We start from the raw sequence: 14,299 nt of genomic DNA on the forward strand, positions 1-14,299 counted from the left end.
GTACCAGGGATCAAACTTGGGACCTTGAGCTTGCGAGGCAGGCAGTGGAACCACTGGGCTAAATCCCTGGCCCTGATCAAGTTTTGAGAATATTTCATGCCAATGATGCTGTAATAAAAGTGGTTCCATTACACATAGCTGGCAGTAGTTTAAGTGGTATAAACCATTAGATAACTCGACATTATGTTCCAAGATACACAAATTGTTTATAACCTTTACCCACCCCTGAAATTTCCTTCTAAGAAAGTCATCTAAAAGAATAAAAACTTTTCCAAGGGTATTTATGATTAAATATATTATAAATTAACCATTCTAAATATTATATAATCATTAAAATTATAATAAAAACATTATGGAGGCCAGGGGTTTAGCTCAGTGGTTTCGCTGCCTGCTGTGCAAACACAAGGACCCGGGTTCGATCCCTGGTACCAAAAAAAAAAACATTATGGAAATAAGATGCTTGAAATAAAGTGGAAAGTGGAAATTGCAACACACAGCTGGCTTTTGTTGTTGTTGTTGTTGTTGTTAAGTTTTGTTTTGTTTTGTGGTACTGGGGACTGAACCCAGGGTCTTCACACTGAGCTACATCTCCAGCCCTTGATAGGTAGCTAAGTTGCCCGGGCTGGGCTTGAACTTGTGATCCTCCTGTTCAGGCCTCTAAAGTCTGGAATATCAGGTGTGTGCCACCACACTTGGCAGTTGGTTATATTTTTAGCAAGTCTGTACAGGTGAAGAATAGGTGCACACATTGAAGAATTGGGGTGGGAGGACACAGGGAAAAACAAAAGAAGATGATTAGCTATGGTAGGAAATAGATGAAGTTCCTGTGGTTATTTTCATATTTGTGCAATTCTGTTCTGAGAGGAGAGAAAGACAATAAATACTTGAAAATGTGTCTCTAGAATCTCAATAAACTGTAAATATTTAATCCAGTACTATTGCCCAAGATAGCAAATTTCGTACTTTATTGCCTTCTTTAAGCAGTAAACTTCCTTTTATTTGTCCTGAAAGTTTCTGTTTTAAAAATTAAAGGAATAGGGCCAGGGATTTAGCTCAGTGGTTTCGCCACCTGCTGTGCAAGCACAAGGACCCGAGTTCGATCCCTGATACCAAAAAATAAAAATTCAAAGAATTAAAAAAAATTCAAGGAATAGGGGCCCGGGATTTAGCTCAGTGGTTCCGTCACCTGCCTTGCAAGCGTAAGGACCCGAGTTCGATCCCCAGTACCAAAAAAAATAAACCAAAAATTCAAGGAATAAGCTCTTGCTTTACACACGAGGATCAATTGGAAAAATCTGGCTCTTTTCTTCTCCCTCATTTGGGTTTGTATTGTTCCCGGCCTCTTGTCTTAACCTTTCTTTGTCTTTGTGAGCTGTGTGGAGCCCTATTTTCCAAAGTATCTTTTAATAGCCTGGGAGGGTCTTAGCTGCCCTGCTACATCTTCTTTCTCCTTTGCTCTCAGGAGATGCAGTAAGAGCCGTACACAGTACTCCAGATTCAGCCGCATCGTGCTTCTGAGCAAGGGTACAATGTTTTGTTTTTGTTTTGTGCCTGGGGCCGGGGATTTAGCTCAGTGTTTCTACCTGCCTCACAAGCGCAAGGTCCTGAGTTCGATCCCTGGTACCAAAAAGAAAAGAAAAGAATCTTTTGTGTCCAAGAAGCCTTCATAATGGTGGCCAGATGCTGTTGGTTTTTAGCTGTGGCAGCATACTAAGCCAGTGTCTGGTGGATCAATAGAAAATTACAAACGCAGCCCTCCTCCCTTTCCCCGCTTCTCTGGCTCATAACTGATTGACCTCAGCTGTCATGAAATGTATAGAGCTAGGATGATTTTCCTTTTTTAGTTTTTCTCAATTTTAGTTCGTTTGCAGTACGAATGATTATGTTCCTTGTGGAGAGTGCTGCCTGGATATAGCACCTCTCAATTCCTTTCTCTTCCCCTTCCTCTCCTCCCGCTCCCCTCTCCCCCTCCCCCTCCCCTCCCCCCCTCCCCCTCCCCTCCCCCCCTCCCCCTCCCCCTCTCTCTTGGTCCCCTTCCCATTTGCAAAAGATCCATCTCTCTCATTCCTATTACCTATCTTTTATTTTGTTCTTTATACTTTGGATTTCTGATATAAGTGAAACCATGCAATATTTAAGCTGTGTATCTGCTTTATTTCACTTAACATTATGATCTCAGGATGCATCCATTTTCCTACAGATGATTTAAGTTTATCCTTCTTTATCCCAAAGTAGTACTCCATTGTTTATAAATGCCATATTTTCTTTATCCATTCATAGGCCACTCTAAGATTTAGCTATTATGAATCATGCCACTATAAACATGGGTGTGTTGTATTACTGTAATATGATGTCTTGGACTCTTTAGGGAAGAGGGCCAGGGATTTAGCTCAGTGGTACCATGCCTGCCTTGCAAGTGTAAGGTCCTAGGTTTGATCCCTGGTACCAGAAAAAAAAAAAAAACTCTTTAGGGAAGAGACCTAGAAGGGGATAGCTGAGTCAAGAGGAATTTGTTTAGCTTTTTTTTTTTAGCTACCGGGTATCAAACTCAGGTCCTTGCGCTTGCGCAGCAGGGGACGAAACCACTGAGCTAAATCCCCAGCCAGAATTTGTTTAGCTTTTTGAGAATCCTCCATACCTGATTTCCACAGTGATTGTACTAGTTTACATTCCCACCAATGATGTAGAAGGGTTTCTTTTTCCCTGCAGCCTTGCCAGCATTTGTTATTGTTTGATTTCTTGATGATACCCATTCTTTCTGGAGTGAGATGGAATCTCAACATTGTTTTTTTTGGTACCGGAGATCGAACTCAGGACCTTGAGCTTGCAAGGCAGGCAACGGAACCACTGAGCTAAATCCCCAGCCCCTAGAAGCTTTTAATTTTTATGTGATCCCATTTGGTGTTATTTCTTGTGCAACTGTGGTTCTGTTCAGAAAGTTCTTGCCTATGCCTATGTCTTCAAGAGTTTTACTGGGGCCAGGGATTTAGCTCAGTGGTTTCGCTGCCTGCTGCGAAAGTGCAAGGACCCGAGTTTGATCCCTGGTACCAAAAAAAAAGAGTTTTACTTATTTTATCTTCCAGCAAATTGTTTCTGTTTCAACATTCAGATCTTTGATCTACTGATTTTAGTTTAGTGCGTGGTGAGACATACGAGTCTACATTCAGTCTCCTGCATGTGGGCAGTTTTCCCAGCACCATTTGCTAAAGAGGCGCTCTTTCCTCTGGTTTATGTTTTTGGACCTTTGTCAAAGATCAGATAGTGGAATGTGCCTGGGATTGTTTCTGCATCCTCTATTTGGTTCCAGTGATCCACAAGTCTGTTTTTATGCCAATTAAGATCATTTTCCCCAAGATGTAAGAAGGTAATGGAAGTTTATCTGCTTTTTTTCTTTCCACGCCCGTAAGCTCACATAGCCTGGAAATGTTCATGTTCTTCATGATCTAGAGGGCCTGGGGCGTCTGTGAGATTCTCCATTTCACTTGTGCACGCTTTCTGTACAGTTTCCCACAGCAGTCAGCCCGTCATTCCATCTGAAGAGATGCCCCTTATTCCTGCCTTTCCCTCTCCACCTCGCCTTTCCCCGTCTCCTCCCCTCCTCGCAGTAACTCCTCATCACCTCCAAGGTACAGCCTGGCCAGGAGCATTTTAACGTCCACGGTTCTGGCCACCGTGTGCTGCAGGAATCTGTTTCATCCCAGTTTGGAAGAAGTCTTGCTGGAAACTCGTCCACCTTCCTGTAGCTCATCCTGCTTCCTAAAGCAGGTTGGCGCAGCGACTACAATGGAAGGCCGAGGGCGCAGAAGCCAGCAGGACTGGACCAGATGTTCCATTAAGTGTAATGCCCATGGTGTGACTGGTGCTGCGGTGCACGCCTGTAATCCCAGGACTCAGGAGATGAGGCAGGACCATTGTGAGTCTGAGGCCAGCCGGGGCCACTTAGTGAGACCCTCTGTCTCAAAAAAGTCAAACCAAAACCATAACAAATAGGCAAAAACCTAGCTGCAGACCATACAAAAATGTCTCAGTATGCCTATGTGCTAATAAAATTTTTTTAAAAAGTAGAGCTGGGTGTGGTGGCACACACCTCTAATCCCACCACTCCAGAGGCTGGGGCTGGTGGACCACGAGTTCAAGACCAGTCTGGGACACCATAGTTACCCACTAGTTAGAGCCGTCGATTGGTTCCCAGTCTCCTCAGCAGAAGGTGGCTTCCTCCACAGAGTCCCTCGTTTCTCTCCTCCTGGACAGGGATGGGGTTATCCTGTTGAAGGAGGAGAAGCTCGAATAAAGAGTCTGGGCCTGTTCTAGTCAGGAGAATCCCAGAGAAGATCCGGAATCCTGGTGGACTACCCAAGGTGCCCTCACTGAGCCCTTCCCGTGGGCCCCAGGGACCGTGAGGCATGAATGAGTGATCCTTGCCTTGAAGGATGCTCAGAAGAGACAGGGTGTGGACAAATGATGATTCTGTTAGGGGAAGATAGTGGGAATATGTCCAGATTCCTGAGGAGACCGGGAAGAACAGCTTTGAGGGGAAGCAGGGAAAATTTCCCAGGGTGCTCCAGGGGGTCACGGGGGATGAGTAATCCTTCCTGTCAGCTAGGGAGGGGGCGGCTCGTGGGAAGTCGTGGCACAGCGAGGGAGCGGGGTACAGAGCTCTTGGGGAGTGAGGGTCAGGAGATGGGCTGGCCGGGTGCGAGGCCAGCCCCTGGGACCTGTTGCTGCTGCAGACCCGGAGTTTCCTCCTGGAGGGTGGAGGATGGTGCGGAGCAGCTACTCAGCTTGTGTTTTTCAGGACAGGTAGAGGGGGAAACTGAGGCCATGGGAAAACCATAGCAGTGGTCCAGGCAAGTTGTGAGGATTTTGGTGAAGTCAGTGGGTATCAGTGAGAACAAAAGGAGGAAGCAGTGCGAGCCACACCCAGAAGATGCTTGGTGGGATTAGTGACTGGCCCAATGCCGTAAGGTGCCAATGGTGCCAGCGTTTAGGAGGCACTTGCTTTAAGGTCTTGCAAATGCCAACTTGGAACAAGAAAGCATCAGTCTGCGTCAGATCAGAGCTGGGCATGTGGGGCACTCCTGGAATCCCAGCTACTGGGAGGCTGAGGCAGGAGGGTCGCAGGTGCCAGCCTAGCACCTTAAGGGAAGCTTGTCTCAAAAAAGAGAAGATAAAAGGGCTGGGGGTGCAGCTTAGTGGTAGAGCTCTGCCCCAGCACGTGTGAGGCCGGCTTCAACCCCCAGCACCACGAGAAACTAAAATGATGAGCTATGCGGGCGAGCTGGCGACGGGGCTGAGGAGAGGCCGTCGGCCAGGGCCACAGGAGGCTGCAGTGCCCGGGAGGATGGCCAGTGGCTCGGAGACCCCGCCTTTTCCACGGCCTCTGACGCGCCCTGGGGCCCGCATGGGCCGCTGTCCTGGCTCAGCAGTGTCTGCCCGCACCCTCCTTACTCAGCACTGAGCCCCCCTCCTGCTCTGTCCCCCGATGAGGGGTGAGGCAGCTGCTCCTTCCCCCCAGCACCACCCTCTGCTCAGAGAGTCCTTGGGCGGTCACCCGGTCCCCCCGGGAAGCATCCCAGTGGGGCGGCAGCCAGCTGCTTCCCAAGCTCAAGGAGAGGGCGGCCTTCCAGGAGGGAAGCCTGCGGTGGAATCAGAGGGCGGCTGGCTCCCTGGCTCCCGTGGCTCCCAGCCCACTTACTGGCAGTGGTGATAATGCATTTTGTAAAGTCGTCATTGACACAAATCCAAGCTGGGTGTGGGGTGCACTCTGGGAGGCTGGGGCAGGAGAATTCTGAGTATGAGCCCCGCCTGGGTTACTCAGCAATTTATCAAGTCCCTGTCTCAAAAAAAAAAAAAAGACTCTAGAGATGTAGCTCAGTGTGAAGGTCCTGGGTTCAATCCCAGTACTGAGAAGAAAAAAAATACAGAAACCCATTATCATTACAACTTCCGATTCCAGAAGCATCTACTGAGTGCCAGACGCCCACTGGGACTTTGGCAGAGCAGAGGCCTCCCACAATGAGTGTGGGCCTGGGTTCAAATCCACCTCTTTGTTACTCACTAGCTGCATGGCCTTAGGCTAGTTGTTCTCAGTGTCTTCTTTTGTTAAATGTGCAGAGAAATTGTCCTCTCTCTTAGGGCAGGATGGATGGAGGCCTTGGCTGTTCAGGGCTTAGTTTAGCACCTCAGGGTGCTCTGGGAAACGCTTTCGAGTCACTCTAGAAGGAAGGCTGCAGTGCTTCCGGACTACCTCTTGGGAGGCGAGGGCCAAATGTGTGGCCGCCCGCCCAGCGGGTGCAGCCCATGCCCTTCAGGCTGCCTGCAGCGTTCCTGCTGCCTCTGGGCCTCCTTTGCTGCCTCTCGATGCACAGTCTCTTCCTTTGGCTTTCCTTTTGCTTTCCACTGGGCCAAAGATGAGCCCTTTCCTGCTGCCCAGGTAGAGCTGTCTTCCTGTCTGCAGAGCCGGGAGCTGCTGCTCGCCAGGGCCGGGCTGCCCTCTGACTCTGACCTCCGCTCCTGAACCCAGGAGCACCAGGTTACGAGTTACAGTGCCACCCACTCTCAGGCAGGCTGGAGCTGACCTTTCCTGTGTGTCCAAAGCCAGCAGATCAGATGCCCTCAGTTCCCCAGGGGCGCCTGCTCTGGCTCCCGAGGGGCCTGTCCACGATGGGAGCCTTGTGCTGCCCTTTGCTTCTGCCGGAGGGGAAAACTCCCTGCTCACCAGGGCCATGCCTAGGCCCTACCTGGGGCACCTCTCCCCTCCCTCCTAGAAGGCCTTTCCCAAAGCAGAGGAGCAAAACCTCCCAAGCTGGGAATGCTGGCCCTTGGCCACCCTCTGACCGCCTCTGTGTCCCTAGGCCATGGAGAGCAAGCTGCTCATTGGGGGCAGGAACATCATGGATCACACCAACGAGCAGCAGAAGATGTTGGAACTGAAGAGGCAAGAGATTGCCGAGCAGGTATTTCAGGTCCCCTTGGGGCACCTGGCCGGAGAGGGCCCTCAGGGTCACAGACTTGGGGTCCTTGCAGCCACAGTGCTGAGTGGCACTCTGGGCCTGTCCGTCTCCCAGCCCCAGGTCCTCCCTCAGGCAGCAGCACTGCTACTGTGAGTGGGAGGAAACACAGCTCTCCGTGACATCAGCCCCCACCAGGGACCAGGTCCTGACTCCTGGGCCTTCCTTCCACAAGGGTGCGGACTGTATGACTGTTTCCTAAACAAGAAACAGTGAAGAAACAAGCTAGGCGTGGTGGCGCACGCCTGTAATCCCAGCACTCGGGAGGCTGAGGCAGGAGGGTTGCTGCAAGTTTGAGGCCAGCCTGGGCTCCATAGTGAGTTCAGGGCCAGCCTGGACTATAAAGCAAGACCCTGCCTCAAACAAACAACAAAAAAAGAAACAGGAATTGTCAGTTTCCAGTCACCTGTAACACCAGGTGGGGAGCAGGGGCAGTGGGGAGGCTGGTGTGTGGGCATCCACAGTCTGGCCAGCTCCTCCATGGCATAGTGCCTGGCAGAGACCCGGCCAGCGGAACTGAGAGGTGACTTCCGCGTCCGCCACCCCAGGCCACAGGGAAGCCGCGTCCGCCACCCCAGGCCACAGGGAAGCCAGGTCGCACGACAGAGCAGCTGGCCCGGGTGCCCTTGGCCCTCTCCCGGCAGGGCCGGGTCACTAGGTCTCCATGCCCTGCTTTGGCCTAGAAACGCCGCGAACGGGAAATGCAGCAGGAGATGCTGCTCCGCGATGAGGAGACCATGGAGCTCCGAGGCACCTACACGTCCCTGCAGCAGGAGGTGGAGGTCAAGACCAAGAAACTCAAGAAGGTAAGGAGCCGTGGGTGGCCCTCGGGGTCTGTGCTTCAAGACCCAACCCCACTGAAGCCTGAGCTTCCTGGGCCGGCAGGAAACGGCAGGTGGAGGGAGGAGCAGGGGCAGGAGGGTGCTGTCGGGCAGCACTGAGCCTTTCTCTTGGGCCGAGGGGGCCCAGGGGCTGGAAGCTGTCCCTTCCGTTCTTGAGCGTTGCCCCGTCCTGGCGCTGAGAGCTCCTTCCCCGCTTCTCACGTCACCCATAAGTCACAGGCTCGATAGCAGGGAATGCAGGGAGGCCTGAGAAAGAGACTCAAGCTTGGGGAGCCCAGGAAGGAGAGGAAGACCCTCCACCGTGTCAAGGGACAAGAATCTCGGGGTCCCCAGGACCTGCAGACCCTGGCAGGGGAAAGACATGCCCAGGAGAGGAGGTTTCCAGCGGGAAGCAGCGAGTTCTAGCCATGATGGAGGAACCTGAGGTGGCTCCCTGGGACTGTCTGGGCTGAGGCCCAGCCACCTGGGCAGTCACCGTGGCCGCTGCTCAGCGCGCTGTGAGTGGGCCGGCAGGCCAGTACTGACCGCCACACCCCCGCCTTTGGGAACCCTGGAGAGGCAGGAGTGGGGCGGGTCACCTTCCGGTTCAGCAGTCCTCCAACCCCAACCTGGGTCTCCCGGCTCCAGCTCTGCTCTGCGGATTAGTTATTGCCGGCCTGTGCCTCAGCTTCCTCGTCTGTAGAAACAGGGCGTTGGACCAAAAGGTCCCGCCCAGTTGGAGCCTCCTGCGATGTCGATGATAGCTGCTGAGAGAGCCGCCTCCGCGGAGGGGACAGAGCAGCCCTTTACGTGGCTCTCCCTTCAGGGCTGGGGGCGGCTCTGGAGGGTTCAGGCCGGGACCCCCAGACCCACCGTGGGTTGAGCCTGTGGGCCCTGAGCCTGCAGCCCCCAGGGCCCAGGCGTCGCTGCCACACCGGCAGCCTCTGAGGCGGCCTTGTCCCCACCAGCTCTACGCCAAGCTGCAGGCGGTGAAGGCAGAGATCCAGGACCAGCACGACGAGTACATCCGCGTGCGGCAGGACCTGGAGGAGGCGCAGAACGAGCAGACCCGGGAACTCAAGCTCAAGTAGGGCCCGCTCCTCCTCCAGGCCGAGGGCCCCGCAGCCTTGGGGCTCCCCGATCGACTCCTCTCCTTCCTGCAGGCCGGGGAACCCCTACGTCTTAGGGATAAAATGGGTCTGAGGAGGAAGGACAGCCCCGATTCTGGAGTTCCTACTTCCTTCGCCTGAATTTGATGAACCCCCTTGAAGTGGATGTTGGGTGCCAGCCAAAAGTCCCCCAAAGGCAGTGGTTTTCAAGCTACAGGGAGGGACTTCTTCCCCCGATGTTCTGGGCTGCTTCTACCCCTTCAGCCTTTTCGTGCACCAGTGGGGTCTCTCACTCCCTCCAACCCCGTCTCGGCCCATTCCTGTTCCAGGTACCTGATCATAGAGAACTTCATCCCCCCCGAGGAGAAGAACAAGATCATGAACCGGCTCTTCCTGGACTATGAGGAGGAGCAGTGGCGATTCCAGCCGCTGGTACCACCTGGAGTGTGAGTCTGCCAGGGGGCTGGGCTGGGGCTCGGAAGCCACTCGAGTGGGGGTGGGCGGCAGTCCCAGGCCCCGCCTGCAGCGAGGCCGATGTTTTTGATCAAGAAGGGATGGGGCAAGGGAGGCTGCCGATGGAGGATGGATTTCTCAGGACCTAATTTGAAGGAGTCTCATGAAGAAAGGGTGTTCTGAAGAAAAAAACAGTATCTACTGGTCCGAAATGCCAAAGCGCCCCATAAGAGGACAGGGGGAGGGGGCATCGCAGGCTCTTGACAGTCCCAGTAAGGCCAACATCTGGCCACTTCCGGTGAATACTCATTTGTCGAGTGCCAGAAATAGCAACTACCGTTCCTATTTGCCAAGCACTGGTTGTGTCAGGCGCGGTGCAAGACTGCAGACAGAAGATAAATCAGACACGGGGAAATACAGAAAAGTAGTCAGATCATGACATGAGAGAGACATGGTCCAATCATTACACAATCATTACACACTGAGCAGGGTGATTCAGCGTTTCCACCTGTTTCCACCTTCCAGCCCTTGGGCGCTGGTGCGTCCATTGGCCGGGTGTGCAGCGCACCCTGCTGGTGACAGTGAAGAAAAGGCTGCGTACTCCAGACCGGTAGAGGAACTCAAATCTGTATGCAACCCTGAAGGGACAGCACCTTCTGGGTATTCTTTGCCCTGCCGTAGGAGTAGTACTGCGAGGTGGGACCAGAGCCTCCCAGAGCTGGGGTGGGAAGCTAACGATAGGTCTGTAGCTTCTCATTGGAGCATCAGATGCCTTTTCTAATTTCTTTTTTTGTTTGTTTTTTTTGTTTTTTTGGTACCGGGGATCAAACTCGGGACCTTGTGCTTGTGAGGCAGGCGGCAGAACCACTGAGCTAAATTCCCGGCCCTACCTGTTCTAATTTCTGAAAGGTCGATCCTTTCGCTTACAACCTAAGTCCACAAGTCAAGGACTTTTCAGCGGTGTCCCTTTGGTTTACAGTACAACTGTTTTCTTCTTCTGGTTCTAGGGATTCAACCCAGGACCTTTGCACTGAGCTACACCTCCAGTTCTTTACTTTTTCTTTTGATATAAGATCTTTTTTTTTTTTTTGGTATCGGGGATCGAACTCAGGACCTTGCGCCTGCGAGGCAGGGAGCAGCACCGTTTTGATATAAGGTCTTGCTAAAATTGGCCAGGCTGGGCTCGAACTTGCAGTCCTCCTTCCTCAGCATCTCAGAGTGCTGGGATAACAGGTGTGTGTGGCTTCTTTTGTAAGTGTGTGTGTGTGTGTGTGTGTGTGTGTGTGTGAGAGAGAGAGAGAGAGAGAGAGAGAGAGAGAGAGAGAGAGAGAGAGAGAGAGAGAGACGGCCTTGCTATGTAGCCCAGACTGGCCTTGAACTCATTTTGTAGTTGACTGGACTCACTATCTTCCTGCCTCAGCCTCCTGAGTGCTGGGATTATGGGCCTGCACCACCACACCCGTGAGAATTTCTGTACATTGGATGTCTTCATGCTGAACTGTAGCTAGGATTAGAGAGGCTTTGAGAACCTCTTATTCTGAAATATAAGAACTACAAAAATAGTGTGACATATTCTCCTTTGTACCACACCAAATGTTTTGTTTGGTTTTGTTTTCTGAGAGGGAGTCTCACTATGTAGCCCAGGCTGGCCTTGAACTCACAATATTCCTGCCCATCACTGCCCAAGAGTCTTAACATTTTGCCACCTCTTCTTTTATTAACTTCCCCCGTCACCTCCTCAGTTGACATTAAGTTGTGGACCCCTTGCCTGTATTTCACAATGACGGATTTCAGGAAATTTCATATTGAGATGGTTATACAGGTAATATTCAGTTTTCCCAATTCCCCAGTAATGTCCCTTATGGCACCTCCTCTCCCAACTGAAATCACCCATTGCGTGTAACTGCCCTATCACTAGTCCCTTCTCATCAGGAGCCGAGACAGGATTTTGATGCGAGTTTTGTAGCTTCATGTATCAGTTTATTCATCGCTCCTAACTTTGTCCCTGTACTTTTGAGTCGTCTGCCTCAGGCACATGATCCAGACTGGGTGTCTTGCCTAAGGCCAAGTAAGCTTTTTGTTTAGTGATTGTGAACTTCTGTTCTTTATTTCTGCTTTTCAAAAGTATTTTTCTTTTTATGTAACTTAGTTTAATTGCAAATGTAGTATGTATTTGTTATGGAAAATTGAGTTACCTGTTTGTATTTTGGGTGCTGGGACCTCTCACATGCTAAGTGTGTGACTGTTACGGAAAATGTAGATAAACATTAAAAGAATAAAACTTTCTTTTTCAGGGCCAGGAGATTTAGCTCAGTGGTTTTGCTGCCTGCTGCGCAAGTGCAAGGACCCGAGTTCGATCTCCAGTACCAAAAAAACCACTTTTTTTTTGCAGCCCAGGCCGGCCTCAAACTTGCAGCGATACTCCTGCCACAGCCTCCCAAGTGCTGAGATTACAGGCATGGCCCACCACACCCGGCCTAAAAGAATAAACCTTCTGAGCCAGGCATGGTGGTGCTTGCCTGTAATCCCACACTCTTGAGAGGCTGAGGCAGGAGACTCACAAGTTCGAGCTCAGCCTGGACAACCTAGCTACTTAGCGACACCCTGTCTCAAAATATAAAAAAATTTAAAAAGAGCTGGAGATGTAACTCAGTGCAAAGACCAGTTCAATCTCCAGGACCACTAAAACAAAACAAAACAAAACAAAACACTAGAAAAAAAAAACTTCCTGAGCTAGGCATGATGGCAAACACCTGTAATCCCAGATACTCTGAGGGTAAGGCAGGAGGATTGCAAGTTCGAGACCACCTAGAACAGGTTAGCAAAACCATGTGCCGAAATAAAAAGGGCTGGGGATGCATCTCAGTGGTGCAGTGCTTGCCTAGCATGTACAGCGCCCTCGGTTCAATCCCCAACATGGCAAAGAAAAACAAAAAGGAGAAGGAGGGATAATCTGCTAACATTGGATATGAACTTTCCTTCATTTTCTATGCATATACATATTTTTCTCTTTTTTCTAAAAATAAGATGGTTTGTATATGCTGAAAAGCTATTCACTGATTTTAAAAATAAAATTAAAATAGTTATCTTAAACTAGCACACTTTATAATTTTTAGAGTAAATATCAATAATAACTTTTATGGGGTTTTGGGGGTGTTTTTGTTTTTGTTTTTTGTTTTGCTTTGTTTTTTGAGACAGGGTCTCTCTATGTAGTCCAGGCTGACCTAAAACTCACTACGTAGCCCAGGCTGGCCTCAAGCTCACAGCGATCCTCCTACCTCAGCCTCCCAAGTGCTGGGATTACAGGCGTGTGCCACCACACCCGGCTCAATACCAGTAATAACTTTTTTTTTGATACCAGGGATCAAACTCAGGACCTTGCGCTTGCGAGGCAGGTGGCAGAACCACTGAGCTAAATCTCCTGCTCAGTAATAACTTTTGAAGAAAGAAGTCCACTAAAATATAGATCTTTCTTTACTGTCTAGCTGTTGCCCTTTTTATCCCCATCTTCTGTTTTAAGGCAACCTAGTGCTTTTCTAGGCTCCTGGGGCACCTCCTGAACCCCTCAGGCCCCAGAGCTGCTGCTGAAGGTACAGTGGAGCTGAAATCTGCAATGTTCTTTCCCTACCCTTCCTCTTTCCTCCACTTCCTCCCGTCTTTGTTTTGTTTTGTTTTGAGACAAGGTCTTACTTTGTAGTTCAGGCTGACCCTGAACTCACTATGTAGCCCAGACTGGCCTGGAACTCATAGTGATCCTCCTGCCTCAGCCTCCCAAGTGCTGGGATTACAGGTGTGCATCACCATGCCTGGCTCCCATCATCTTTCTGGAGCAAGGCATTATTCAAAGAAAGAACAGAGTTTTCTTTGCTATTTGAAAACCTCAATCTGGCCATTCCTCAGAAGCTTCAAGCCTTAGTTTCCCTCTATGGTGTTTTCTTTTCCAGTAGTTTTTGGGAAGAGTCAGTCCCTGTACATGTTCTCCACGTAAATCTGCATCTAGTTCCCCCTACTGCATTTGCAGGTCTGTGCTGGCAGCTCTTCTAGATGAACACAGCTGAACTGCATTCCTTGAAAGTTTTATATAGCAATTTCAAAAAGACATAATAAATATATTTAGAAGATTTTTCAGAATATGGTTAAGTATATTCATAACATAACCATGCTGCTTTATATAGAATATATATGTACCTCCTTGGAATACAGAGTATATATTTTGAAATTTTTTTTTTGGTACCAGGGATCGAACTTGGGACCTTGCACTTGTGAGGCAGGCAGCGGCACCACTGAGCTAAATCCATGGCCCCAGAGTATATATTTTGTATAGATGATATTAAGAATCTGAGTAAGGATAAAAGGGCAGTTTTGACACACTAATGTTCTCTATTGTATGCACATAACAAAATATAGGAATAGTTATTATAGATTGTTCTAAAAAAGAATTCCAAGAAATAATTTACTTCAAAAACAGTTGCCAAATACCAAGTAAGCTGGCCTGCAGTGGCGCACGTCTGTATTCTCAGTTCTGAGGGAGGCTGAGGCAGGAAGATCTCAAGTTCAAGCTATCTTGGGCAACTTATCAAGACCCTGTCTCAGAATAAAAAATAGGCTCGGGATGTAACTTAGAAATAGGGCGCGCGCGTGCACACACACACACTCACACACGCACACATCATGGGGTTTTTTTCTTCCTTTTTTAAGTCACTGTCTAGTTTGCTATGTCCGAGATTAGGGCTGCCCTCCTGTGGGGAGCCCCGGGTCGGGCTGAGATACAGCTTCCTTCCCTTCCCTCTAGCTGCCACCACTTGCAGCATAACCAAATTGGGGCTGAAAAACAAACAGAAGCTCTTTCAAGAGCATATTCACCTAATCAGGCATTGTTCCTTCCATGTGCTCAGTTCTCAGTTCC

General features: G+C 50.1%; 1 protein-coding gene across 2 annotated transcripts in view; it reads left to right on the top strand.

Moving 5' to 3' along the window:
• Kif3c (kinesin family member 3C) overlaps positions 1-14,299 on the top strand; it is a 43,020-nt gene that overhangs the window by 16,663 nt on the left and 12,058 nt on the right. For both annotated transcript variants that reach the window (XM_004839124.4, XM_004839125.4), the window contains exons 2-5: positions 6,855-6,956; positions 7,694-7,816; positions 8,800-8,918; positions 9,270-9,386. In XM_004839124.4, the coding sequence (XP_004839181.1) occupies positions 6,855-6,956; positions 7,694-7,816; positions 8,800-8,918; positions 9,270-9,386 (461 nt within the window). The remainder of the gene's footprint in view (positions 1-6,854; positions 6,957-7,693; positions 7,817-8,799; positions 8,919-9,269; positions 9,387-14,299) is intronic.

This window comes from Heterocephalus glaber, unplaced genomic scaffold (assembly GCF_053883595.1).
Source record: "Heterocephalus glaber isolate CG9 unplaced genomic scaffold, H.glaber_assembly_v1.0 deba00001457, whole genome shotgun sequence".
Classification (NCBI taxonomy): Eukaryota; Metazoa; Chordata; class Mammalia; order Rodentia; family Bathyergidae; genus Heterocephalus; species Heterocephalus glaber.